The sequence below is a fragment of the Tamandua tetradactyla genome, chromosome 6 (genome assembly GCF_023851605.1).
Source record: "Tamandua tetradactyla isolate mTamTet1 chromosome 6, mTamTet1.pri, whole genome shotgun sequence".
NCBI classification, from domain to species: Eukaryota; Metazoa; Chordata; class Mammalia; order Pilosa; family Myrmecophagidae; genus Tamandua; species Tamandua tetradactyla.
The window spans coordinates 64117597-64144652 of record NC_135332.1 but is presented as its reverse complement, the minus strand read 5'-3'; the positions used below and the strand labels follow the sequence as shown (position 1 = coordinate 64144652).

The 27056-nt window shown below is 45.4% G+C and overlaps 1 protein-coding gene across 3 annotated transcripts in view; it reads left to right on the top strand.

Annotated features, from left to right (window-relative positions):
- Positions 1-21050, top strand: part of LOC143688249 (myosin-13-like) — a 69138-nt gene extending 48088 nt beyond the window's left edge. For all 3 annotated transcript variants that reach the window (XM_077165979.1, XM_077165978.1, XM_077165980.1), the window contains 19 exons: positions 29-271; positions 2100-2276; positions 3494-3639; positions 3762-3852; positions 5571-5960; positions 8049-8175; positions 8267-8385; positions 10549-10745; positions 11161-11344; positions 11728-11893; positions 12551-12675; positions 13461-13769; positions 13846-14049; positions 15088-15213; positions 15537-15707; positions 17892-17996; positions 18286-18381; positions 20375-20509; positions 20949-21050. In XM_077165979.1, coding sequence (XP_077022094.1) covers positions 29-271; positions 2100-2276; positions 3494-3639; positions 3762-3852; positions 5571-5960; positions 8049-8175; positions 8267-8385; positions 10549-10745; positions 11161-11344; positions 11728-11893; positions 12551-12675; positions 13461-13769; positions 13846-14049; positions 15088-15213; positions 15537-15707; positions 17892-17996; positions 18286-18381; positions 20375-20509; positions 20949-20963 — 3126 coding nt within the window. In that variant the 3' untranslated portion in view covers positions 20964-21050. The remainder of the gene's footprint in view (positions 1-28; positions 272-2099; positions 2277-3493; positions 3640-3761; positions 3853-5570; positions 5961-8048; positions 8176-8266; positions 8386-10548; positions 10746-11160; positions 11345-11727; positions 11894-12550; positions 12676-13460; positions 13770-13845; positions 14050-15087; positions 15214-15536; positions 15708-17891; positions 17997-18285; positions 18382-20374; positions 20510-20948) is intronic.
- Positions 21051-27056: the final 6006 nt, after the last annotated feature.

Genomic DNA, 27056 nt, shown 5'->3' with positions numbered 1-27056 from the left:
AAAATTATGATCATCTGGTTTTTTTCAGGAAACTGAAAATCTGCTGGATGCCGAGGAACGATGTGAGGGGCTTATCAAAAGCAAGATTCAACTGGAAGCAAAAGTCAAGGAATTGAACGAGAGATTGGAAGAAGAGGAAGAAATGAATTCTGAACTAGTTGCAAAGAAGAGGAACCTCGAAGACAAATGCTCCTCTCTTACGAAAGACATTGACGACCTGGAGCTGACCCTGACCAAAGCCGAAAAGGAGAAGCATGCCATGGAGAACAAGGTGAGGAGGCCCAAGGGATCCCCACAGTTGCTTGAGCAATCCTGACTCCCTCTTGGTAAGGAGGAGAAAGGTTGGGACTGGACACCCATCAGCCCAAGCACTACCTGAAAATGAGACATAAGAACAGTGTCACAAGGGGCTTAGGAGCCACCAAGTTGTATCCTCTGCCTTGCTTTTTACCCAACAGCCTCTTCAAAACCTTCCTCCTACCCCCCAAATGGTATCATAAACTTCTTGTCTCAACCCTTCCTCCAAAGATCCTTGAGAACAAGGATTGTTTCTTATTTATCTTTGTGTCTTGCAACATCTAGCAGTTGAGATCACAAACTAAAATGTCCACAGGGGCAGGCAGATAATGCAAGAGTCAGGCACCAAAGGAGGCAGAGAATTGGAAAACGCCAAGTATTGGCAGGGATGTGAGGGTACAGGAATGTTCATGTATTGTTGGGGGGTAGAACGATGAAGACTTCGGCAAAGCCATCTTGGACAACGTAATCAAATTAGGAATACTCATACTCTCCAACCCAGTGAAATTGCTCCTGGGCTTTTGTACCAAGGAATTTTCCCACAAGTTCATAAAGAGACATATGCAAGGATGTTCATGGTAGTATTATTGCTTATGGTGGGGAATGCTGGAAGCAATATCAGGGTCCAGCAGTGGTGAGTGGAGAGGTAAAATGTGGTGGGAGCCTACCAGGGAGTGCTGTGCAACCATTAGGAGCAATAAGCTCCTGCACAAGATGGATAATAGAGACCCAGTGATAACTTGAGGGAAAAAGATAAGAAAATGAAATATATAGCACAATATCATTTATGCAAACTAGAAATACATGCACAAAATAAAATGATATACATTTTTATACAAAAGTGCATATAAATATACAATGCATAATATGCAAAAAAATGCATAAAAACACATGACATGATTCGTATAATAATGGTTGCTGGTGAGGTGGGGTAAGGGATGAGGTCTACCAGATGTAAAGATGATAATGGCAGTGCTGGATGGACAAATGGGAGTAGTGGAAAGAGACATTTGGGAGAGGTGACGACTATGGCAAATTGGAGAGCCCTTGCCCTGTCCATAGGTGGCAGCCACAACTCAGCTCCAGTCAACTGTGTCCAGGTGAGTTATGTGAATCAGCATTGCCAGAGTTTCTGATTTTCTCTAAGAAGCCAGAAATCCAGATTTTATGCTAAATCTTTTGCAAAATTTTATGCAAAATTGTACGCCACTGTGTGAACTAAAGATGTCTGTGGCCACATTCAGCCTATGAATCAGGAGTTAGCAACATTTGATCTGGAAGAATTTCCTACATAGAGAAAGGTCCAATGTAGAGCATTAAAACTACATGTTGGATGTCCTCATCTTGTTTCACCACAACACAGGATTCCCACTCTGGATTTTCTTGCAGAGCACTCCATGCCTCTCCTTCCCTTCCGCTTCATTCTAAACCCCAGTCAGCCCATCTAATATGCAAATTCCTGTAGATGTATTATGATGTGTTGCCTTTCAATGATGACCTTCCTTATAAGATGTAAGGACTCTAAAGAAATAAGCCCAACGGGAGGATTTAAGACACTGTGATAGGCCACTGAGGAACATAAAGAACTGAGAGGTTGCAAATTCCAGAACAATGGAGTCACCACAGTGAGCCCCTACTGTGGGACCATAGCAGAATAATCAAAAGAACAAATGAACAGGAAGGAGGGAGGGGGAGAGAGGGAGGGAGGAAGAAAGAAAAGAGAGAAAGAGAAGAAAAAGGAAGCAAAAGTCTTTGCTAAAAGCCTCAATCCTGAGTATTAAGTTGTGTGGGTATTCTCCTAGGTAAAGAATCTTTCTGAAGAAATGACGGCTCTTGAAGAAAACATTTCCAAGTTGACCAAAGAAAAGAAATCTCTACAGGAAGCCCATCAGCAGACATTGGATGATCTTCAGGTTGAAGAAGACAAAGTCAATGGCCTAATCAAAATAAATGTCAAGCTTGAACAGCAAACAGATGATGTGAGGATATTTTACTATTACTCTTTAACATTTATTACTTGTGCGAGGCTAGGCCAGAGAAGGTCTAAGTAGAATGCAGGGGTTGAGAGTTCGGACTCTGGAATCAGAATCCTTGAGTTCAAATTCCATCCACAACCCCGAGTGAATCTAGAACACTGAACAAGCCACTTAACCTCATGAAGGCTAAAGTTTTACATTGTGAAATGCGAATGAGAAGTGTTCTACCTCAGAGAATTGCCCTAGAAAGCCTGGTATAGTTTCCAGTAAAATGTTAGCTGCTAATATCATCATCTTCATCTCATTAGCATCCATTTGTAGGTCATTTGGAGTTCCCCCAACTCCGGACTCATTATTCCACTTGTGTCAGTCCATTTGTGACCGTGAAAATTATTTTCCTCCACCATGTTACATTTTTGCTGTTGTAAAATCCAAATTCAAGATTTTTCTATCTTACTCAGTATTGCAATTAGAATGTTTTCAGATCTCTTTAATTTTTTCTCTTTTTTTAATTTTTATTTACACAACGTACAAGCACATACATTCTTAACACGCAAACATTCCATGCATGGTGTACAATCAATGGCTCACAATATCATCACATAGTTGTACATTCATCACCATGATCACTTTTTAGAACATTTGCATCATTTTAAAACATTTGTATCACTCCAGAAAAAGACATAAAAAGAAAGCAGAAAAAACTCTTACATTCCACACCCCTTACCCCTCCCTCTCATTGACCACTAGTATTTCCATCTATCCAATATACATATATTTTAATTTTTGTTCCCCCTATTATTTATTTATTTTTAATCCATATGTTTTATTCATCTGTCCATACTGTAGATAAAAGGATATCAGGCACAAGGTTTTAACAATCACAGAGTCACATTGAGAAAGCTATGTCAGGTCTGTTTAATTTTGCTAAGGCCAGACTAAGTGCACTTCTTCCCTAAATCTGCTTCCCCACATACATTGGGTATCAGCTGGGAGAGGCACCAGGAGTTGAGGGATCCATGCAGCCCCAGGGGGCAGACTTTGCCGGAAGCACAGACGAGAAGGGAGGCAGAGGGAATATTTCCTTCCTTCTGGGGCCAGGGGTTTGCAGCCAGTCCATGAGGGAACCCAAGGAAGCCAACAGCCATGTGGGTTCCTGCAATGGCGGGTCAAGCTCAACTTTCCAGCAGAGCCTCAACTTTTCCAACCATGTCTTCCAGCTTGAAGGCAGCTTAGAGCAGGAGAAGAAGTTGCGGGCAGACCTGGAAAGAGTGAAGAGGAAGCTGGAAGGAGACCTGAAACTGTCCCAGGAATCCATTATGGATCTAGAAAATGACAAGCAGCAAGTAGAGGAGACATTGAAGAAGTAGATATTTGATTTTCTATCTTTGTGTTTGAGCCTGAAAGTCAACACCCCCTCCCTCCTGCCCTTCACACACACTTAAAATGCCTGTATTTCATGTTCTTTTAAAAATAATCTATTTTCAGGAAAGAGTCTGAAATCAGTCAGTTACAAACCAAAATTGACAATGAACAAGTCCACAGTTTGCAGTTACAGAAGAAGATTAAAGAACTGCAGGTAAAAGTGTCAAAATCTTTCCTCATCATGAAAATCCCTGGGCAGGCCCCTTCTTGCCCTTTTTCCTCTTTGTTTCTTTAGCTTTTACTTTTCTTTCTCCCTTTGGAGATGAAAAAATACCCTGCCCTTTCCTTTTTTTTTTTTGTAAAATATATATTTTAATTTTCTAAAATAACATGACAAATAAGTCTAAATATTCCCATTAAGGGCTTTTTGACCACCACCCCTAATTCCAGCCGCCTCCCCAAATTCTCAGAAGTAACTGCCAGTTTCACGTGGGTTTACATCTTTCCAGATCTTTAGTATGCATTGCCTAACATTTAAGACCCCAAAGAAAATTTATATAGGATATATACATAAATGAAAAAACTTGTTTTCCTTTGCATAATTCTATATTATGCTCGTGTTCTTTTACAGAGCCATTTAAAAAAATTTTATAAACACTCCCCTTTCCCTCCCCCACCCCCTTCTAATCTAACCTCTAATCTGCTTTCTATCTCTGCATATTTGCTGTTTCCAATCATCTCTTATAAGCAGTATCATACAATTTTTCTCCTTCTGTGTCTTGCTTATTTCACTGAGCATAATGTTTTCAAGGTTCTTACATGCTGCAGCATTTCTCAAACCTTACTATTTTCTTATGGCCAATATCACTCCATTGTGTGTATGTACCACATTTTGTTTATCCATTCACTTGATGGATCCTTGAGTGGTTTCCTGCTTTGGGCTACTGTGAACAATGCTGCTTTAACATTGGTGAACACCTATTTGCGACCTTGTTTTCACTCTCTTTGGGTATATACCTAGAAGTGGAATTGCTGGGTCGTATGGTAATTCTATGTTTAACTTTTTGAGGAACCGCCATATTGCTTTCCGTAGCTGCTGCACCATTTTGCATGTTCTCCAACAGTGCACTGGAGTTCCAATTTCTCTACATTATTTCCAACACTTGTTGTTTTCTTTTTTAAAAAATAATAGCCGTCCTTGTGGGTATGAAATGATATCTCTTTGTGGTTTTAATTTACAAATTCCCTAATGGCTAATGATGTTGAGCATCTTTCCATGTCTTTATTGGCCATTTGTATATCTTCTTTGGTGATATGTCAATTCAAGTCCATTGCCCATTGTTTAATTCAGTTGTTCCTCTTTTTGTTGTTGCATTTAATATCCAAAATCCTTATCCAATATACGGTTTCAAACTGTTTTCTCCCATTCTATAGATTGTCCTTTCACTGTTTTGATCATTTCCTTTGATGCACAAAAGTTTTTAATTTTGATGTAGTTGAATCTATCTATTGTTTCTTCTGTTGTGTATTCTTTCGGTGTCATATCTAAAAATCTATTGCCGAATCCCAGGTCATGAAGATTTGCCCCTATGCATCCTCTAAGAATTTATAGTTTTAGCTCCTTTACAAATGTTCTAACAGAAATTCTACAACTTTCTCTCTGCATTTAGCAATATGTTCTGCATAGCAATCTATGGTGGAATGTATGTCTGTTTCTTAGACTTTTAGAGCACGACTCCATCACAGTTGATTTGACCATTCCCCTCTTGGCGGACACGTAGGTTGTCTCCAAGTTCTTTCACCATTATAACTTTACCATGTGTTCTTTACTCTGTGCTGCCTATCCCAATCCTTCACCGCCAGCCTTCCCCCAAAGTCGGTATTATCCTCTCCCTCCACCATCCAGTATCCTTGATACAGTGACCCTTTCAGGCCCGCACAGAAGAGCTGGAGGAGGAAATTGAAGCAGAACGCACACTCAAAGGCAAGATTGAGAAGCAGCGTTCTGACCTAGCCAGGGAGCTGGAGGAGATCGGCGAGCGACTGGAAGAATCCAGTGGGGCAACTTCAGTCCAGATAGAGCTCAACAGGAAGCGAGAGGCCGAGTTCCAGAAAATGCGCCGGGACCTGGAGGAGGCCACGCTGCAGCATGAAGCCACGGCGGCCACCCTGAGGAAGAAGCACGCGGACAGCGTGGCTGAGCTGGGGGAGCAGATCGACAACCTGCAGAGGGTCAAGCAGAAACTGGAGAAGGAGAAGAGTGAAATGAAGATGGAGATGGATGACATGGCTAGTAACATGGAGACTGTCTCCAAGTCTAAGGTACTTGACCCTTCTGCTCTTGATGTATTCCAGGCAGCATGATCCCCTGCCCAACGGTCAGACGCAATTTGATGTCTCCCCAACTCACTGCATGTTCTAAACTGAAACCCTCTTCCCGCCTCTGCCTGTTCCCAATTCCCCAAATGTGTTCAAGTCATTCAGGTTTGATCTAATAACCTGCCATCATTCAAGATCTCATCCTGCTTCCAGAAAGCTTCCAATCCATTCGGCATTTTCTAGAACTAAATCTATGGATGGATTGCACCAAAGGGCTTTCCTGGGCAGACTTTTCTATACTCCACCTTCTGGGCTCACAACTTTTGTCACTGGAGGTCAATGTTCAGTTATTCACGTGAACAGTGGCAGAGCCACATTTTATGTCTCTTGAAACATATAAAAGTTGGGAAGGAAAGGGTTCTTTAAGAATAAGTGGGCAAAATTATGAATACGAAATTGACATGCTAGTCAATATTTATTTAGAATGAGAAAACTAAGTCACCAATTACTGGCTCCCTAAAGATTGAGGCGCCTGTCTTCAGAATTAGCAGAAATGCTTACTGAGAAATACATTCTCATTGTGATGGGCTTCCCCCCACCACCACCCAGAATATTCTATAGTTGCACAAACTCTCTGGGGCTTATGCTGAAAATGAGAAGCCCTGAAGCTTAACTATCACAAGCATCCTGATAAGCATCCCTCTGCATATGATTTCAAAGCAAAGGTTTCCTCACAGAGAGGTTGTGCTCTCCTGGATTTAAGAGAACTGCTCTCGTTCTGGGGTGTTCTCATGCACACTTGGGGCTCCTCAGCTGGGCTGGAAGAAGCACTGACTTCAGATGTGGAAGATTGGGCCTCCTGCAGAGGGTTGCCCAGGAAGTCAGGGTGTCCAACTAGGAAAAGAATGGAAGATGGAATCAGAGAATTAAGATGGTCCCTGCAGTGCCCCTGGCTCTTTCCTGATTTCTTCCTCATTCTCTGATGCAAACCACTGACCCTGGTGAACACTTCTTTCTTTCCCACTTCCCCATTTTGCTGCCCTTTCTCCCCTTCTGGGTTTTTCCTTCCTCCAACCACTTGCATCTGTACATATTTTCTCTCTCTTCTCTGTCTAACAAACCAGCTCAGGTTGCAGCATGGGCTGAGTTAGAAGAAATTAGAGCATCGGCTGCCTGCTGTGCCTGGAACCAGCCCTTCCCTATGCCCGCTGTACCTCCATAATTACTTTATAATTTCTCCTTCCAATTTTAAAACCCAATGAAAAAAAATCCAATGAAGTGTTTTATATTGCTTTACATTTTTTTAAGTTGTGGTACCCCTTGATTTTTTCTCCTTGTGACTCACCACCCCTTTTTCAATGACCCCTAATTGATGCTTTCATGTTTGCATGTCATTTTTTCAAAGAGATTTTAAGCCCCTTGAAGGCATCCCTTCAATTTGAAATCCTTGCTATCTCACACTTCCCAGTCTAAGGAAAAATAGATGTTCAATAAATTTTATTTTATATTATATTAAGTAGGGGAGGAGGGAAGAGGTCTACGATATGCATAAGGTTTTTGAACATCCTTCACAAAAATACCGGCCACCTCGAGACTGTGGAGGTGAAGCCCTTACTCTCTCCACCATAGGGGAAATTTTTGTATTATTAAATGAAATGCTGAGCAGTGTTACCTGAAGATATTATTGGTAAACAGATAAATCAGAAGGTAATATAATCCCATGGCAACAGAATTACTTACATTACAAGAAGATCACGGGGTTCCTTTGTGTAGCAACTTCTTGAAGGTTTGTTTACACATAATTAAGTACTTATCTACCAAAAGCTGATGTTCCAAGCTAATGATGAATAAGCAGCAGGCACAAATTAAAATAAAGCAAAGCTAAAAGAATTAAGATTTTTTTAAACCGACCTTTAGGCATCCCATAATTTTATTTTTATTTTACCTGACAACAACTGAAACTCTCAAACTGTCCTGCTCAATATTTTATTTTTATTTTACCTGACAACAACTGAAACTCTCAAACTGTCCTGCTCAATATTGGGCAGCCATAACCCATTTTTCCCATGCATGTTGACATTTTTTAAAAAGAGTAACGTGGAGAGAATGTGCCAGACTGTGGAAGACCAATTTAATGAGCTCAAAGCCAAGGAGGACCAGCAGACACAGATAATTCATGATCTGAACATGCAGAAGGCACGGCTGCAGACTCAAAATGGTGAGGAGGGGGTAGGGCTCCGCGGTCGATGGGGACCCACAGGAGAAGGATCTCAGCAACCACAGACGCTGGGGTGTCATCTGTTTGTTAGGAGAGCTGAGCCACAAAGTAGAAGAGAAGGAATCTCTGATTTTGCAGCTCACCAAGGGCAGGCAGGCCCTCACTCAGCAGCTGGAGGAGCTGAAGAGGCAGCTGGAAGAAGAAACCAAGGTAAGCATGCCTCTTTGGTGGAATGGCAGAGTCAGACTGAACCCGAGAGGCCAGGCAGGACAACCTCTCACCCACGAGGCTGGTAGAAGCAGTGCTATGTCAGTGAGTCGATGCTTCTCCTTTGTACCTTGTAACACTATAGGAAGAACCAGTTGTTGAGGTTGGAGGACCTTGACATTGGATGTCTTTCTGCAGAGCTAGAATACTCCATTGGGGCACCCCATCCTCTGAACTCCTTTGTCCCCATGGGGTGGTCTGATAACCTTTCCTCTCCAAACAGGAGCATATCCCACCCACCCATCCATCACTGCCACCAGCTTAACCATCTCTGCCTCTGTGGATTCTTTTACTCGGCCCAATGAGCTCCCAGTCTGCTTGAAATGCCTCCTCTTTCTTCTTCGTCACCCTGGGTATCATCTGGTTTAATCGCTGTTCCTCCAAAATGACTGTGTGGTTTTAGGGGGGATCTTTGAGATAATAAGCATCATTATCATGCTCTTCACTTCAGTACCTAGATATTTATGCTTAAAATGCATGTCTCCCCCTGATCTGAAGACTCCTGGAGAGCAAGAATGATTTTCCCACACCATAGTAGCCAGAACATTGCACGCAGTAGGTGCTTAGTAAACACTGCTGATGTATGTGTCCGAGCATTCAAATAGAAGTCCAGAAAATGGCATACATGTATTTTTGAGATTGCCATGCAATGGCCAGGACATTTTGGTCACCCTTTTGTTATTCTCTGCAAGCTCCACCCACCTCTTCTTAAGAAGGACAAGAGCTAATTTGTCTCTCATCTTTCTGTTATATGGTAAAAATCTGGCAGACCTGGGGAGGTCTTAGCTTGCCAGAGCTGCTATGACAGATATTATCCAGTACTTGGCTTAAACCACAGGAATTTGTCATCTCATGGTTCTGGGGCTAGAAGTCCAGCATCAAGGTCTCAACAGGGGTTGCTTTCTCCCAGAGTCTGTCATTTCTTCCTAATCCTCTGTCATATGGTGAACTCTCTCTCTCTCTCCTTGTGTCTGCTCCTCTGGTTTCTGCTGACTTTTGGCTTGAGTGCATCTGAATTTCTTCTGCTTATAAAGACTCTGATCATACAGATTAAGACCCACCCTGATTCATTCTGGCCTCATCTCTGAAGATCCCAAACACAAACGAGGCCAAACCTTAACAATAACATCCTGAAAATTCCTATTTACAAATAGGTTCATACCCACAGGACCAGAGCTTAGGACCTGAACTTACCTTTTGTAGGGGTATAATTCAGTCCCCTACAGGGGATGAGAATCAGAGCCCAAGCAAGCAGTGAGAAGGTCGCTACATGAGAGAGATACAGTAGCAGCTAATTTTGGTTTGGTTTACTTGCATTTTTAAAAGGATGAAAGTATACAAATTATTGCACTAAATCAACAGGAGTCTTTCTTTGATAATGGCACCAGAAGGTGTTCTGGGTTTTAATATTAGGATTAGAGCTAAACTGGCCTCCTGTCCAGATAGGAGTGAGTGAAGAAGGTCTCTGGGCATGTCCTCCCCTACTGGGAAAGAGGAGCTGGTGCTGTGGGAACCGTGCGGCTCACAGGGGCATCTCTTTGTGGGGACCCAACCCGCTGGTGCCACCAAAGAGGCTTTTAGGTTTTTCACAGCCATAGCACTCCATAACATTGCATTAAAATGTGCCAAAAGTATTCATTCTCTTTTTAATTTTGTTTTAATCCTACTGATTGCCTCAAGGAAAAGGTATTGGTGTGGTTAAAGCCTCTCTAACATCTGCTTATTTACCTTTCTAACAAATATAAAATAGGCATCAGGCACAGAGCCACACCAAGCAACTGTACCTACCTAGAAGCTGATAGCACTGCTTCATTTTCACTACACTTTTTCCTATGGTTACCTTCTGTTTATGGCAGATATTATTGGCATTCTATACTGTAATCTAATAACGTTTACTTTTTCAGTAAGTATACTTAAACATAATAAAGGAGCCAAGTTCCAGAAGATATTAAGTAAATAAAACAAGCAAGTTATCGATATGGCAACATTTGTGAAGGTGGCATGTGAATGATTCAAGTTCGGGAAATTGCTAGTTTAAATGAGCATACCTTTAACTTGGAAAATGGTCATATGCTCTTGCCATGTTGTTACCACTGCATTTCCCAGGCCAAGAATGCCCTGGCCCACGCCCTGCAGTCTTCCCGCCATGACTGCGACCTGCTGAGGGAACAATATGAGGAGGAGCAGGAATCCAAGGCCGAGCTGCAGAGGGCGCTGTCCACGGCCAACAGCAAGGTTGCTCAGTGGAGGATCAAGTATGAGACAGACGCCATCCAGTGCACGGAGGAGCTGGAGGAGGCCAAGTATGGGCTCCAAGGTTATGGTAGGAGAGGTAACCCTAGGATTCAAGCAAAGGGACAGAGAATTCTTCCTCCCTTAATAGAACCTCTCTTCCTTTTCAGGTCTTAGTGTTTTCTTAAGCATTCAGGGAGTACCGCCCACCCCCTCAGGGTCTCTCTCTCCTTCTCCCAGTGAACTGCTAAATCCACTTGATTCCTTTTGGTGATTCCTTGGTGACTTGCTTTGCCACCAATCATTTTGAGATACTTCGGGTGACCCTTGGGTCCTCTCCATTCATCAAATTCGAATTCTTGGTCATGTCAAATGCCAATCTTTTAATCACTGTTCAATTCTCTTCTGATCCGACAGTTTCTCTAGACCTTCTGAAATAGTCTACCCTTGGCCCCACCCCCCACAAAAAAAATCTGATTCTTTTAGGAAAAAGCTGGCCCAGAGGCTCCAGGAAGCAGAGGAAAACACGGAGGCAGCGAATGCCAAGTGTGCATCCTTGGAGAAAACCAAGCAGAGGCTTCAGGGAGAAGTGGATGACCTGAGGCTTGACTTGGCGCGAGCCCACACGGCCTGTTCAACCCTGGACAAGAAGCAGAGGAGCTTTGACAAGGTCCTTCCGTAGCCATGTAGGGTAGCAGTGACAAAAGTGGCAACCTTTCACCCATTCTGGGAACCTCTGAATCAAAGCATCATTTTCCAGTTTGTAGGATTTGGGACACCTGTGGATGCTTCTTTACTTTGTGACAGTACCTCCAAAGGGAATTTTAGTTAAAGTTACTTCAAAGTACTTTTGAGATTAAATATTTTTAAGAAGAATACAGCAGAGCATCAGTAGATTTATCTACAGATCTAGAATAAGGGTCAACCCTCTTTCTTGGGTCCCTAAGGAAAGAAGGGTGAGATCTTGGCATTGCTGCCAACCCCTGTTGATAAGGATTCTCCCAAGTTCCATAGCCCTTTCTGCTTCTTACACGTCCCTGTGTCATCTCCTAGATCCTTGCAGAGTGGAAGCAAAAAGTGGATGAAAGCCAAGTTGACTTGGAAGCTGCTCAGAAAGAGTCCAGATCACTTAGTACTGAAATCTTCAAGATGAGGAATGCCTACGAGGAGGTGGTAGAGCAATTAGAGACCCTGAGGCGAGAGAACAAAAATCTGCAAGGTGAGCCCTCCCCTACCAGGGCAGAAATACTTCCCCATCTCCTCCTGCCACCTTTTCCCCACTTGTCCACTGTCATCTCCAAACACCTCCTTCTTCCCACTGCCCCACAAAATCTGTACCCATTTCACCTCACTCTTGCTCAGTTTGCCCAAGACCAAAACCTCAATGTTAAGCATAGCAGCAGCCAAAGTCTTGTTTTGGGAAACTGAGGACGCAATGGGTTGCTACACACACTGCTATGTCAGAGAACAAGATCTTTCAGGGCTTCTCCTCTCAGTAGCTTCAACTCGCCTAGGTCCTCAGCCTCCCGACTTAGAAAAAGTCAGACCTGATGCCCCTTAAGGTCTCTTCTGGTTCTGAAAGAATATGCTTCTGTGCATTTTGTCTCTAATGTCCTTCTGTGGTCCTCTCTGTGGCTGTTTTGTAAACCTGGTGGAGCGTTAGGGTTATAAATTGTCCCTGTCGCTCTTTTCACGGCATCATTCAGGTGAGATAACGCATCTGCATCTTGCCAACACTTCATTCGATTGGCTTTCCCTTTATCATCTCCTTTATAAATAACATAAATGAATCACCAATCCCTAAACTGCCTGGCAAATGCTTATGTCTTAAATCAGTGCCTGTCAAAACAGCCTAAATCGAGCCTGTCCTTTGCAGAAGAGATTTCTGACTTAACTGAGCAGATTGCAGAGACTAGCAAGAATCTCCAGGAAATGGAAAAGACCAAGAAGCAAGTGGAGCAAGAAAAGTCAGAACTCCAGAATGCCTTAGAAGAGGTGGAGGCAAGTATCTGGGACATGATAGTTGGAAGCTCAGGAGAACAGGAAACTGGAGAAGGCTGGATTTGACCCTCCATTTGGGACTCTTCCTGCTAGGGTCCTTTGGCAGGAACCTCTGGCTATTCCCCAAGGCTGTGCCCTGATGCTTTATCTCCCGAGTTGCCTATAGTCCATCATCTTTCCCCATTTGAAAATAAATTAATTTGTCCATTATGTCCTCAATGTGTTCTTCTCAGGAAGCAAGAAATCAATAACCAAGCATTCTGAGAATCTGGCTCAGAGGCCCATCAGTTTTGACATAGAGTCTCACATGATCAACTTTGGTGACAGGAATTTTGTCCAGTTAAAACAGGACCCCACCTCTCCAGATGTAATTGGTTGTGACCAGAGACCAGCAGATGGTTAAGATGTTCCCAGGGGAATTTAAACCATCACAGGATAACAACAGAGCAATTGCCCAATCAATATTGTCATTTTTAGAGACTAGATTGGCTCCAGATTTATGGTGATTATTAAACACCCCCAATAAAATTTTACTAATTTATAAAGGTTGCTCTGTCCCCCTCAAGACATAAGATTATTTATTAAATAACAGATTCAAAATTCTAGTCCCAGTTTCATCTGTTGGGGACATTTAGGAGCAAGTCATTTGACCTCCCCGGGTGTTGTTCTGTTTGCCTGTAAAATGGGCATAATAAAATATCCATTTTATCACAATGGGGGATGAAAGTAACCATGCAAGAAGAGAGCTGCCCAGGCACCCCCAGCTGCTCTTTTGCTTTTGTCAGGGTTCCTTGGAACATGAAGAGAGTAAGATCTTGCGTGCGCAACTAGAGCTAAGCCAGGTAAAATCTGAGCTGGACCGGAGGGTCGCTGAGAAGGATGACGAAATCGAGCAGCTGAAAAGGAACAGCCAGAGGGTCACAGAGGCCACCCAGAGCGTTCTGGATGCCGAAAGCCGGAGTCGGAGTGACGCCCTGAGGCTGAAGAAGAAGATGGAGGGGGATCTCAATGAGCTGGAGATTCAACTGGGCCACTCCAACCGCCAGGTGGCAGAGACCCAGAAACACCTGCGTGCCATCCAGGGCCAGCTCAGGGTGAGCCCGGCTGCCTCTGGCCACGCCCTCTTGGCCCGCCCTTTGGCTCTGGCCTCACTTCTCCTTTCCCCTGAAGGATTCCCAGCTGCAGCTGGACGACGCCCTGACGGGCAATGAAGACCTCAAGGAGCAGCTGGCCATTGCGGACCGCCGGAATGGCCTCTTGCTGGAGGAGCTGGAGGAACTGAAGGCGGCCCTGGAGCAGACCGAGCGGACCCGCAGGCTGTCGGAGCAGGAGCTGCTGGACGCCAGCGACCGAGTGCAGCTGCTGCACGCCCAGGTGGGACCACTCTGCCTCCGCTTAGGGGGACACTTGCCGGCAGGTACGGCCCCAGGCTCATGGTGGACACAAGCATTGCTCTTCCTCCCCGGTGAGCGAGCAAGACAAAATTTCCCTAAGTCTTGTTCTAGGAATAACTTTGACACTAGATGGACAGATTCAGGGCTTTTTTTTTTCCAGAAGATTCAAAAAACCTCATGCATGCTGCAGGGAAATCAGGAAGGATTAATTATTGCATGAAGGGGTTGGGGGAGGCTTCAAAAAGGGGTAACAGCCGAGACCAAAAAAATTAAAATTTTCTTTCGAAATAATTCTTTTCCTCATTTTTATGAAAATTATGTTTTTAAGTCTCTTCTTTTAAAAAAAATGGAGAATATAAGAAAACAAATATCAGAAAAATGGAAAAATCAACCATACTGTTAACGTTATGGAGTAGGGATCTCTCATTCTCGTTAGCATTATGTTAATGTCATTACATAACAATATTCCATATATTACAAAACAATATGTAACATATGGGTAACATGGGAGCCTCGTTACTGAGCTCTTCCTATGTGTACATAAATATTTTTTGTGTGACGGATCATTTGTTCCATTTTAACCATGTTTCATGAACATATGTCTACACCTTTAAGTCATCTTTTCAATAACATGCATTGCAAATGTGTTCCAGTTTGTCATCAGCCATGCCTTTTATTTATGATATATTTTAGCAATTAGAATAGTTTTCATTTTTTGTAGTTGTATCTATCAATCTTTCCCTCATTTTGATACCTCTTATTGATTAACCTGTCCTTCCTCAGCTATGTGAAATTCTACTTTTATCAATACTCCATTCATTTGTGTCCAGTTCTTGGTTCTGTTTCAGGACTTTGGGTTTGGTCAAGAATGAAGCAGCATCCAGCGGGTCACCCATGTAAAGAATAAGAGATGGAATATAATCGTGATGTATTTCTTTCTCCACTCCACCCGTTGCCTTCCAGTGGTTTTAAATGCCCAAATATGAGCTAAACCCCTGTTATCCAACTTTCCTTGTAGAACACAAGCCTGATAAATACCAAGAAAAAACTGGAGACCGACATAGCTCAGTGCCAGACAGAGATGGAAAACTCTATCCAGGAGTCCAAGAATGCAGAAGACAAGGCCAAGAAGGCCATCACAGATGTGAGCCCGAGTCTTTCTTTTCAGCGTCGGTGTTTGGAGGTCAGAGAGAGGGCTTCTAGGCCAGGGCAGGTTTCATTTCATTTCCTTATGACCAGTTAGCAGTGGCTTCCTGGGGAGAGGTAAGGAGAAGGATTCTCAATGGAGGCAGAGGGGGAAGGAAATGCTGTGAGTGATGGGAGATGATGGGTGGGGTAAGCAAGGGGAGCATCAGTACCAGCAGGAGCAATCACGGTCACCCTGTCCTAGACCTGGATGTCATCTCCCTATCTTCTGGGTGGAGATGGGCGGGATGGCCCCCCCATACTCCCTGTGCCCTTCACCAGGCGGCCATGATGGCTGAGGAGCTGAAGAAGGAGCAGGACACCAGCGCCCACCTGGAGCGGATGAAGAAGAACCTGGAGCAGATGGTGAAGGACCTGCAGCACCGCCTGGACGAGGCTGAGCAGCTGGCCCTCAAGGGCGGGAAGAAGCAGATCCAGAAACTGGAGAACCGGGTAGAGTGGTTTGATAGGACTCTCACACTGCGTTCAGCCTTCTAGGGGAAGAAGCACCATCCGGGAATTTGCATTGTGGGAAAGTGGCCCCCCCATCTGAGCACACTGCAAATTTAGTTTCAGGATTGCTCACAAAACCCCCAGTGAGCCAAATTTCCCACCTATTTCTCTTTCATCGATCCCACCTCCTAACACACACAAATCTCTTTTGGCATCCTTCTCCCTAAATAACTGTATTGCAATTACATTTTTTTTAATGTTCACATTCTATATCTTATTTAGATATCTTATGTATATCTTATCTACATCCATGGGAAAATGAACTTTACAATGATGGAAATCACACATTGTGGTATAATTTACATCTTGGACCAATCTTGGCTTTTATGAACAATGGCCCATCCTACGGAAAATCAGTGGCTTCCCTCTATCTCCCACTCTCAGGTTTCATTCCCTTCCCAGCTTTTCTAAAGTACAATTCTAGTATATTTCTCACCCATCCTGAATAGCAGGCAATGGTTGCGTCTCCCTCTAAATGAGAGTGCTACAAAAATTCAGTCCTACAAGTGCTGGACAGTCCTGCCCTTGCTTTATCTGGAGCCCACTCACTTGGTTGTCCACCTTCCTTGCTAACTGTTCCTTTCTTTTCCTGTACTCCTTGATTCTCCCTTTAGACCTGTGATGATTTATTTTATTTGAAATGGGCTTCACCAGCAGTTGACATTTTTGAGAAGGGCCCTGTAGAGGAGGTTATTCAAATGCCTCTGTTGTCTCCGGGAGAGAGGAAGTGAAAGTGTGGGAGGCAAGGAGGAGGAGGGAGGAGGGAAAGAGAGGGAAACAACTTTCCCAGCAGGAAAGCACCAAAACACAGTCATTTTACCAGGCTCCTAAGGACTTGGCCATCAGGTATTCAGGCACATTAAATTTGAAGGTTTTTTGTTTGGTTGGTTGGTTTTTCTTTTTTTTTTTTGCTAAAAACTATAAAACCATAGACAAGATGAGTAACAAAAGTAAATGCCAGCGAAGTTAAAACTTATCCCCCAAATTCTTTAAATGATTATTTAAAATTATTCCCAGTTCTATTCCATTGAAACGAGTGTAGGCCTGTCTTCATGGGTCCTTCTCACTATCCCTCTTTAAATATCCCTTGAATTATGTCCCATGTCCATCCTCTGTGAGTCTTTGACTTCCTGGGTTGGCAGGGAACCCTCAGCCAACCTCCACCTTCCATGGTGAGGCACCTTGACTGTCCTGTAATTCCAGGCTGCCCAGGTAGATCAGTCCCATAAACCTTGCAGAGGCCTGAAGAGCATACCCAGGATAACAAATCTTCTGTAGAACCCCAATGAAAGACAGCTTCCCAGGGCCCCAGGGGTGGGAGGCCGGAATCCTTTTTGGAACTGTTTGTAGAGTAGGGCTCTTCCATTAGTAGATTTTAGGTTGACCTAGTCAGTCTCCAAGGCCTGAGATGCCCATCTCTGTGGCCGCTGGGATTCCTGGTGGAGTGGGGCAGTAGCTGGTTGCCACACCCACACACATCCTGTCCCTGCATGGCTCTCTGGGATTGTGCAGTTGGGACCACAGTTGGGGGCCGGCATTCTCAAATGGCTTCCCTCTCCCCTTGAGACTTCAGGAAAGGCAGGAGCCACTACGAAATTAGTGATGACTTTAAAGTAGTGCTTTCTCACTTTAAAAATACTTTCGCATGCATTATCCAATTTGATCCTTACACTGGAGTAAGGCTAGGCAGGAATTCTCTCTGTTCTCAACCGAGAAACTCAGGCTCACAGATGGCAACTTGACTTTGCTTTGGATCTCATGTCTAATCAGTGGGGGAACTGGGGTTTGAACACACCTTGAGAATTCTGTGCCCTGCTGCCTCGCTTTATCAGGGACCAGGGCCCCCACAAACAGCGTGGTGGTGGAAGGGGCATCTTCTACAAAAGTCAAGTAGCCAATCTGTGTATACCTGGGGCTGTATCTAGTTCTAATTTGCACAAAGCGACAGTGTGGACTTGTGTTGGCCTTGAGTATCAAAACATGATTCCTGGGCCCTAGGAAGAGACACCTTTGCAAGATGTAACTATAGGATCTTGAGTACATCCTAAAATGACTGACACATGAGCCCATAAAAGAAGACAGGGAAATCCGATTTGAATTCTCTCTTCTCTTTGCCATACCCAGGTGAGGGAATTGGAAAATGAGCTGGATGCTGAGCAGAAGAGGGGTGCTGAAGCTCTTAAGGGGGCCCACAAATACGAACGCAAACTCAAGGAAATGACCTACCAGGTAGGTAAAACACCTCAGAGCCTGCCTGTCAGTCTAATCAATTCATGTTCTGAACACTTGGGTATAGGCTGTATATCTATCATGCTCCTGGAACACTTGATACTGCCATATGCATTTCCTAAGAACAAAGCTATTCACTTATGCAACCACCTTAATTGCAGTTATCAAGGGCAACAAATTTAACATTGATATGGAAAAAAAAAAACCTTCCGCAAATGCCTTATGGGTCAAACCCCATGAGAAGAAGCAGTGGGGTTGCAGGGCCTCTACCACGCTGCTCTCTTTGCAGGCTGAGGAGGACCACAAGAATATCCTCAGGCTTCAGGACTTGGTGGGCAAGCTGCAGGCCAAAGTGAAAGCTTACAAGAGGCAGGCGGAGGAGGCTGTGAGTACAGAGCCCGGCGCCCACACGGCCTGGGCATCATGACCAGCTCTGGTTGGGCAATATACTCCTGTTTAGCAAAGCTCACTGGTCCCCAGGCCTTTATCTGCAGGCTATGGACTTGGGGACACCCACTCTCCTCCCTCCCCTGGTCTGTGTTGACCACACTTTCCCCATCGCCATTACCTCTGTGCCTCATGCCTCACCCAATGGGGCCCGGTCCCCTCCATCCCCTTCTCTCCACCTCAGCCCACCTCACTTCATCCCACCCCATGTCACCTTAGCCCATGCTGCCAACTCCACCATAGCTCTCCCCAGCCACCTCAACCCACCCCACCAGCCTTCCCTGACCCCTTGGCCTGACCTTAGGCACCTCATTCTAACTCATATCATACTCCCCACCCCACCATAGTCTGCCTCGCCCCAGCCATTTCTGTCCTTTCCAGAGCCCCCTAATCTACTTGGATCTACCCGACACTCTGCGGAGTAGGTGAAATTGACAGGGAGTAAATGGAATGGATCCTCACACTGTCTTCCTGGAACACTAGGTCCAAGGGATGTTAAATAGGAGGAAGCTGGGGTGGGGTGGTGTTCTAGTTTGCTAGCTGCCAGAATGCGATATACCAGAAATGGAATGGCTTTTAAAAAAAGGGAATTTAGTAAGTTGCTAGTTTACAGTTCTAAGGCCAAAAAAATGTCCCAGTTAAAGCAAGTCTATAGAAATGTCCAATCACAGGCATCCAGGGAAAGATACCTTGATTCAAGAAGGCTGATGAAGTTCAGGGTTTCTCTCTCATCTGGAAAGGCATGTGGCAGGCGTCATCTGCTAGCTTTCTCTCCTGGCTTCCGGTTTCATGAAACTCCCTGGGAGGCATTTTCCTTCTACATCTCCAAAGGTCGCTGGTTCATGGACTCTCTGCTTCGTGGTGCTGCAGCATTCTCTGCTCTCTCTGAATCTCTCATTCTCCAAAATGTTTTGTCTTTTATGGGACTTCAAAAACTAATCAAGATCCACCCAAATGGATGGAGATGCATTTCCCCCAATCCAGTTTAATGACCACTCTTGATTGGGTCACATCTCCAGGGAGATGATCTAATTACAGATTCAAACATACAGTATTGAATAGGGATCATTCTACCTTTACAAAATGGGATTTAGATTAAAACATGGCTTTTCTAGGGGACATATATCCTTTCAAACCAGCACAGGTGGGGAAGCTTTTTCTATCTAAATAAATAAACCTGAACTCTGGGTTAAACTGATTGCTCACCCGCAAAATTTTGCAGCTTTTAGTCGTGAATGTGCGACAGACTCTCTAAAATGGAAGGGGCATTAAAGAAGTAGCATTTCCCACATTTCATTCATCTTGAACCCTTTTTATTTTATGCCAAGCATCCCACAGAACTAGTGTTTTGAGGAACAAAATTTGGGACCACCAAATGGTCAAGCACATGGCCTCTCTCCCAGCTCTTTGTTCTTCCCTACCTAGGAGGCCAGTTGGTTCCATCTGGGAAGCAGATCTCATCTAATTAGACAGGGGGAGGAATTAGTACACATTGGATTAGTACTCTCCCAGTACTGGCCAGGCTGCTCAGTCAGAAACCCTTGGATCACTGCAAAATAGACATCTAGGATGGCCTGACTGCACACAGTAACGAGAGAAGGCAGAAGACAATGGGGACTTGGCCCTTGGTCCCCCACACACCTCCAGGTGCCTTGGGAGAACTCCAGACTTGAGGCTCCTCCAAAAAGCTCTGTGGGAGGTCCAGCCTACAGGATGGGGGTGACCATGAGGTGGTCCTAAAAGCGTCTGTAGCCCCAGCAAGGTGACCTTGGGGCAGAATCCACAGTCCTGAACTGGAAACTTCATCTTCATATTCTGCCTTGCGTCCTCTACCATCAGGGAATCCAGAGCCCAAACTCTCCTGGTTTCCCCACTCCCCAGGAGGTCCATGGGAACTGGGAGCCTCATACCCACCCTGTCTTCCCTCTCAGGAAGAACAGGCCAACACACAGCTGTCCAAGTGCCGGAGAGTCCAGCACAAGCTGGAAGAGGCTGAGGAGCGAGCAGACATCGCCGAGACTGAAGTCAACAAGCTGAGAGCGAAGAGCCGGGATTTGGGGGGCCAGGTAAGAGCAGACACTTAGGCATGGCTTCTTCTAGAGGAACCCCGAGACCCGGAAACCACCCAGGGAGGGTTTGGAGGCTACCTCTTGGCCCCATCATCCCTGCTGCTGGCCATGCACTCACAGACACTCCTATTTTAGCAAAAGCTCCCAGGATTCCAGGCTCACAGGAGAGTGAGCTGTGAAGCAAGGGAGACACCTGTCCTCCCCCATCTCTCCTTGTTGCTAGAGGTGCTGCCCAAGAAACCCCTGCTTTTCAGGGGAGTTGTCCTCTCTCCGGCAGCTTGATAGATTTGTTTTTACAATGTGCAAAGAGAAACAACTCCATTCGTTAACACTATCTGAAATTTCAGCCTTTCTAGCTGCTCCACTTGAAGGCCATGTTTCTTTTCCCACTTGGTTTGACTCGTTTCCTGCATATGATTTTATTTTTCTTACACAGAAGATGGAAGAATGAGGCCCTCCTGATGCTCGTTGCTGTGGGACACCTCTGTGAAAATGGAGGAGAAATGTTGTGAGAAATAAATTCTCCCTAAATACTCAGATTCCTGGCTCAGCTGTATTTATTATAGACATCAACTCCTCTTCCAGGGCGTGCTTTTAAGACTCTTGACTGCACCATTTGCCATATAAAGAAAGTCAGGAATGGGAGAGGGTAGCCTCATCGCTTCAAGTAGAACAGGCTAAAAATCTAACCCATTTCCAGGTAAATTGCTGGCCTCTATAAACATTTAAAATAAAGGCACTTTTGGATAAGTGTAGCACATTTTCTTCCTAGAGCTCAGAATTCTTTCTAATTCAGTTCTCCATTGTCTTCCCGAAATTTACAGCCAGGAAAACTGGGGCCCAACTAGACAAGGCAAGAGCTGGGATTTGGGGGGCCAGGTAAGAGCAGATATTTAGGCATGGCTTCTTCTAGAGGAATCCCAAGACCTGGAGACCACCCAGGGAGGGTTTGGTTGTCCAGAACAGAGTCTAGATGCCCAAGAACCCAGACTCCCAGACTAGAGCTCTTCCCACTAAGCAACCCTGCCTTTCCCTCCCACTGCTTTTAGGGTCAGTGTCCCACACTTCTCTCACACACACCCGCAGTTTCCAACAATAGCTGAGCAGATAGCAGGTGCTTTCAAACTCATTGACTCCCAAGAAGATGGGTGTTATACAAAAGGTTGACTAGGGTCTCAGGGCCACCATGCTGCTCCTTCCAGCTGGGGCAACTCCTCTCTGACTTCACAGGGCCTCCTCAAGGTGCCCCAGGCCAAAAGGTGAGAAGAGTGGCTGGGCCAAGACTGTAGTTAACTTTCAAAATCCATGCTGAGACTGGGCTCAGGCACCATTTTCCCTTTCCTCCCAAAAAAGAAACCACTGCTGGTTTCAGATATCTCTCACATTCTAGGGATCCCACTGATACTAATTCTAATTATATGAATTTGCTTATCCTGAAGGAGCACAGTAGAGTGGAATAAGGACACAATTAGAAGTCAAAACTAACTTTAAGCCTCAGCCCAACTGCCTAATAGTTGTAGTTTGTGGCCTTGGGTTGGTCACACACACTCCCAGAACCTGAGTTTCCTCCTTGGTCAACTGATTTGTGTGGCCAAGAATGTGGGCTTTGGATTCCAGCAAACCTGGATGGAACCTTGATGCCTTCACAAACCAAGTGTATCAGTTTAAGCAAGTTATTCTCTCTGAATCAAAATTTCCTTGTTTTATAAGGGAGAGATGAAAATCACAGCTACCATTAACCGGTGGTGAGTTCTGCCTTGCCATGTATCAAGAACTGAGATCAGTACTCTATACTCCAACTCTTGGATCATCCCTTCACCCTGACCTTCCAGAGGCTCCTTTCCTTCTTGTTACTAGCCCATCCCATAGGCCTCTAAACACAGTGGGGTCAGAAGTTGAGGAGGGTTGGCAGCAGTGGTGGTGGCCAGAAATCATTCCGAGGTCCACCAGCCTCTAATATCACATCATTATCATCACCATCATATCACCATCATCATCGTTATCACCACTATTATCATTATCATTGTGGTGGTTAGATTCAGTTGTCAACTTGGCCGGGTGAAGGCACCTAGTTCTGTTGCTATGGACATGAGCCAATGGTACGTGAGCCTCGTCTGTTGCTGATTACATCTGCAGTCGGCTAGGAGGCGTGCCTGCTGCAATGAATGACATTTGACTTAATTGGCTGGTGCTTAAATGAGGGAGCTCAATGCAGCACAGCCCAAGCAGCTCAGCCTACCTCATCTCAGCACTCGCAGCTCAGCCCAGGCCTTTGGAGATGCAAAAAGAAATCACCCTGGAGAAACTTGTTGGAACCCAGAGGCCTGGAGAGAAGGCCAGCCGAGATCACCCTGTGCCTTCCCACAAAAGAAAGGACCTCAGTTGAAAGTTAGCTGCCTTTCCTCTGAAGAACTAACAAAATAAATCCCCTTTTATTAAAAGCCAATCCGTCTCTGGCGTGTTGCATTCCGGCAGCTAGCAAGCTAGAACAACCATCATCATCATTGCTGAACTTTAGGGTGGAAAGAGCCCTTTAGAAATGATCTAGTCCGACCTCCTCATTTTACAACAAGGAAACTCAGGCCAGGGTAGGGAACAGATGTTTTTACAGTCCCTCAGGTACCAGTTCCTACTCTACAGCCACCCTGTGAAGTCACCTTCCCAATAAAAGCAATTACACAATTTCAAATGCAAAGAACACTGTGTATGATGCTAAATGTTCTCATGGCCATTTCTCTCTTTCCTATCCCAGCCTCCCAAGGAGCCTGTCAGGATACCAGGCAATTATTAACGCCCTCATTTTTGAGAGACGTTGCAGACAGGTTGTGATGTGCCCAATGTTTTGAGATAGGAGATGAGACTGCAGCTCTTCAGACCCCCCACACAGCCCAGAGAGCCTCCCCCAGTGACTTTTACCCCCTGCTTGGTGTGCGCCATCATGGAACGAGCCTTGGGTCCCAATCCTGCCCTACCACCCACTAGCATTGTGACCCTGAGGAAGTCACTTCATTACTCTTAAGCCTCAGTTTCCTCACATGAAAAATGGGCTTGTAAAGATCTATTTTATAGCATGTTTTTAAGTATTAAATAAGATTATACAGGAAGTCCTCGTTCTGGAGCCTGGCACTTAGTAAGCATTTTTGTGTTCTGTATTTGGGCTGGGAAAGGCCCCACAGGGAGGGGAGTCAGGACAGGGTCCAGATGGGGCTTTCACTGTATCTCAAAGGGGATTCCTCTGGTTTGGAGAATTAACTCACCATGCAGATGGAGGTCATTCCCCCTCCCCACAAAATATCAACGGAATCACTCTTCTCTGACACTCTGATGAAACCAAATCTTAATTCCACCTGCACCAACACTTCACAGTTCCCTGGGGCTTCCTAGGAAGAAGCTGTCCCCATTCTGAAAGATTGCAGCCAGCCTTAAGCCCTCGAGCTCTTGGGTTGGGTACCTCTAGCTCCTCTGACTTTGTTGCAGAATGAAGAAGGCAGCAGTGGGGACCTGGTCTCACATAGGAAGACAGGGAGTTCTCAGGACCAAAGCTAGAAAGCTTGGGGTCCAAATTTAGCACATACATGCTTCCAAAAGGCCTTTGGCAAGTCAGGAAATGGCTCTGAACCTCCATTTGAAGCTGAAAGCCCTGGAGCCACCCACTTACACGATGGGGTTGTTGAAAGATTCCCAGATGATACAGCACAAAAGTGTTTCCTCAACTATCAGTACTACTCCAATTCAGGTGCTACTGTAGCTGCTACTGTAATAACAATCACAACGCTAATAATCATTGTTATTATTATTCAGCAGTGAAACCTGGCCACAAGCCTGGTCTTTGATCTCTGAGGTATTGGGGAGCAGAGCCAATCCTGCCCTACGAGCCCTTCACAACAGAGCTTTGCTGCCACCTCCTGGCTGTGGAAGGACACGTGTCTTCTAATGCAAATAAGCTAGAGACTAAATGCAAAATGTCTGGGAGTACCCTTGGAAACCTGGTTTAGGCCTCTGGTTTTGCAGATGAGAACATTCAGATGAGTGATAGGATCTGGTAGCCCATCAGGCTGTAGTGCCAGAGCTGGATACCCCAGAGCTCCCCTCCCCCAGACCAGGACTCCCACAACTATATTCTGCATAGAAGTAGAGCCTGCACAGCTCGAGACAGAGAGGAGGATTGGCTGGGCAGAGAGAGAGTGGGCCCTGGCGACTGAGCCGGCAGCAGAGGTGGGGTGCACAGCCAGCACCAGGCCGGAAGGGCAGTGCTGGTCCTAGACCGGGAAGCAGTGCACCCGAGCAAGCAGCCGTGCGCCTAGAGGGTGGGGAGCAGCCTGACCCTGCGTGCTTCCAGAATGACAGTGGCCATTTCCCCAGGCCTAAGACAGAGGGTCAGGATGTCCGGTCCACAGCAAGATTCCTAAGGTCAGGACCTGGGCCAAACAATTTCCCTTTGATCCTTATCACTGATCTCCACCTTTCTCCATCTTGCTCAGTGCCCAGGAGGTTGGCATCAAGGGGCCCCTTTGACCTCTGGCTCTCCAGTGGGTTCAGCCAATGGGGAAGTCATGGGGAGAGTCATGGGGAGAGTGAAGTCAGAATGTGGGTTCCCTGACTCCCTCCCTGCAGGCAGAGGTCTCCTTAGCTGTCAGGAATCTCTCACCGCCCCAGTCCTCTCTGCCTCTGGTAAAGGTGTCTCCACTCTCACTGTAACGGAGCCCTGCTGCTCTTAGGCTCCTATGGCTTCCTGAACAGGTGCATACCTCTGTACGTGCCCATACCTCGTTCTTAAGCACTCCTCATGTGATGCTGCTGTGTGTATACCACCTGTTTCCTGCAGGGACCCCGGCTGATGCAGGACCCCACACTGCATGCCTAGTTCACTGGTGCACGGCTCCTTCCACGGAGCAGGACCAGCTCACCAAGGGAAGTAAGAGTGCTCTCTGCTGCAGTGTGAGATCATCTCCAAGCCATAAATCCCACTCAGATGGGTGATTCAGGCTCTCTGTGCACTTTAGCCTGGCATAGACCTCCACCAAGTCAAGCTTTTAAGATTACTTCCAAGTCCCCTTTTTAAATCCAACCAGCACTGACTCTCATATCTCCTGAACCCAGGAAGAAGCAGTCATTTCCATCTGGGGTCTAAGTGGACCAGTAGTGTCCTAGAATCAGCTCGTAACAGCTCACAAGAACCAATACTTAAATTTCCAAGAATTTTGTGAGCTTATTAAAAATTAAATTATATAGACTTCTGGGAAGATGGCGGAGTAGGGTAGAAAGGATTCACCCCTGTTCCATAGGACAAGACAAGGACAGGGGGAAAATGACTGGGATGATGAACCGGAGAGTGAGTAATTGAAGAGGGTCTCCAATATTTCACAGGCAGGAGAGAGGCAGGGAGAGCAGGGTGGGTCTGATTGGTCGTGTCCCCCACCTGGGGCAGGCGGCGGCACACAGGAAACTGCGGGTCGTAGGGAAATGACCATCCCCCAACTCCAATCTGCCCCAGCAGCTGGCTAGGGAAAGCGCCTCAAGCAGAGACACAGCGGCAGTGCCTATGGGGAGTCCGGAGGCATGCCTGGCCGCCCACCACCAAAAGCCACACCCCCGGGGGCTGGGAGCAGTCGCTCTGTCGGGCACACACCAATAGCCATACCATCGGGAGTGGTAAAAAATGGCAGCTACGTCAGGCATTGGGCGCTGCAATTGGCTCCTCCATCACGCATGCTGGGACTGGCCATCCTGCCACCACATGCAGAAGCAGCACCCCCACCCTCCACCCCGCCATGCATGCCATCTTCCCAGCTGGATGCTGCAGTCGGGGAGGGTCAGGTGTGAGGGAAGGCGGTGCCTCAGGTGCGCCACCCACTGGGAAGAAGTGGTAAGTGCAGTCTAGCAAACTCCCTATCTGCCTAGTTTTGTTTTTCTTTTTTAATATTTTCTACATTTTTCATGAGCAGTATTGTTTTTTATTTTTATGTTTTATTTTTATTTATATATATACTATATTTTATTTATTTCTTATTTTTTTTAATTTTCTCTCCCTTCTGTGTGCACCAGTCTGAGTTCATTCTCAATATATCTTGGGGTGTCTCCTTCTGACTTTGGGGCCTACTACTGCTGAGGTATGGAGTTTTTTAAATTTTATCATCATCATTATTATTATTGTTTGCAGGGTGCATAGGCCAGGAATCAAGCATGGGTCTCCCATGTGGCAGGCAGTTGTTCTGCCACTGAAATACTCGTGCACCCTGCATAGTTTTAATGGAGCCTCAAGTAGAATAGTACCTCTACATAAGATCTCGACTTTGGTTTGGCAGGGAATTATTGACAAACCAAGTACAAAAGGAAATCTTCAATGCAAAATAAATAAATACAAAACTTTAGATGAGTAAAGGAAGCCAACTTGCAAAATAACCTTACTAAGATCATCAAATGCCCTGAACCCAATAGAAAATCGCAAACCACTTGAAGATCCAAGCAGAAATGGCCCACCCAAATGACCAAATCAAAATACTGGAGGGGACACAGAATATAGAAAAACTACTCAAAGATATTT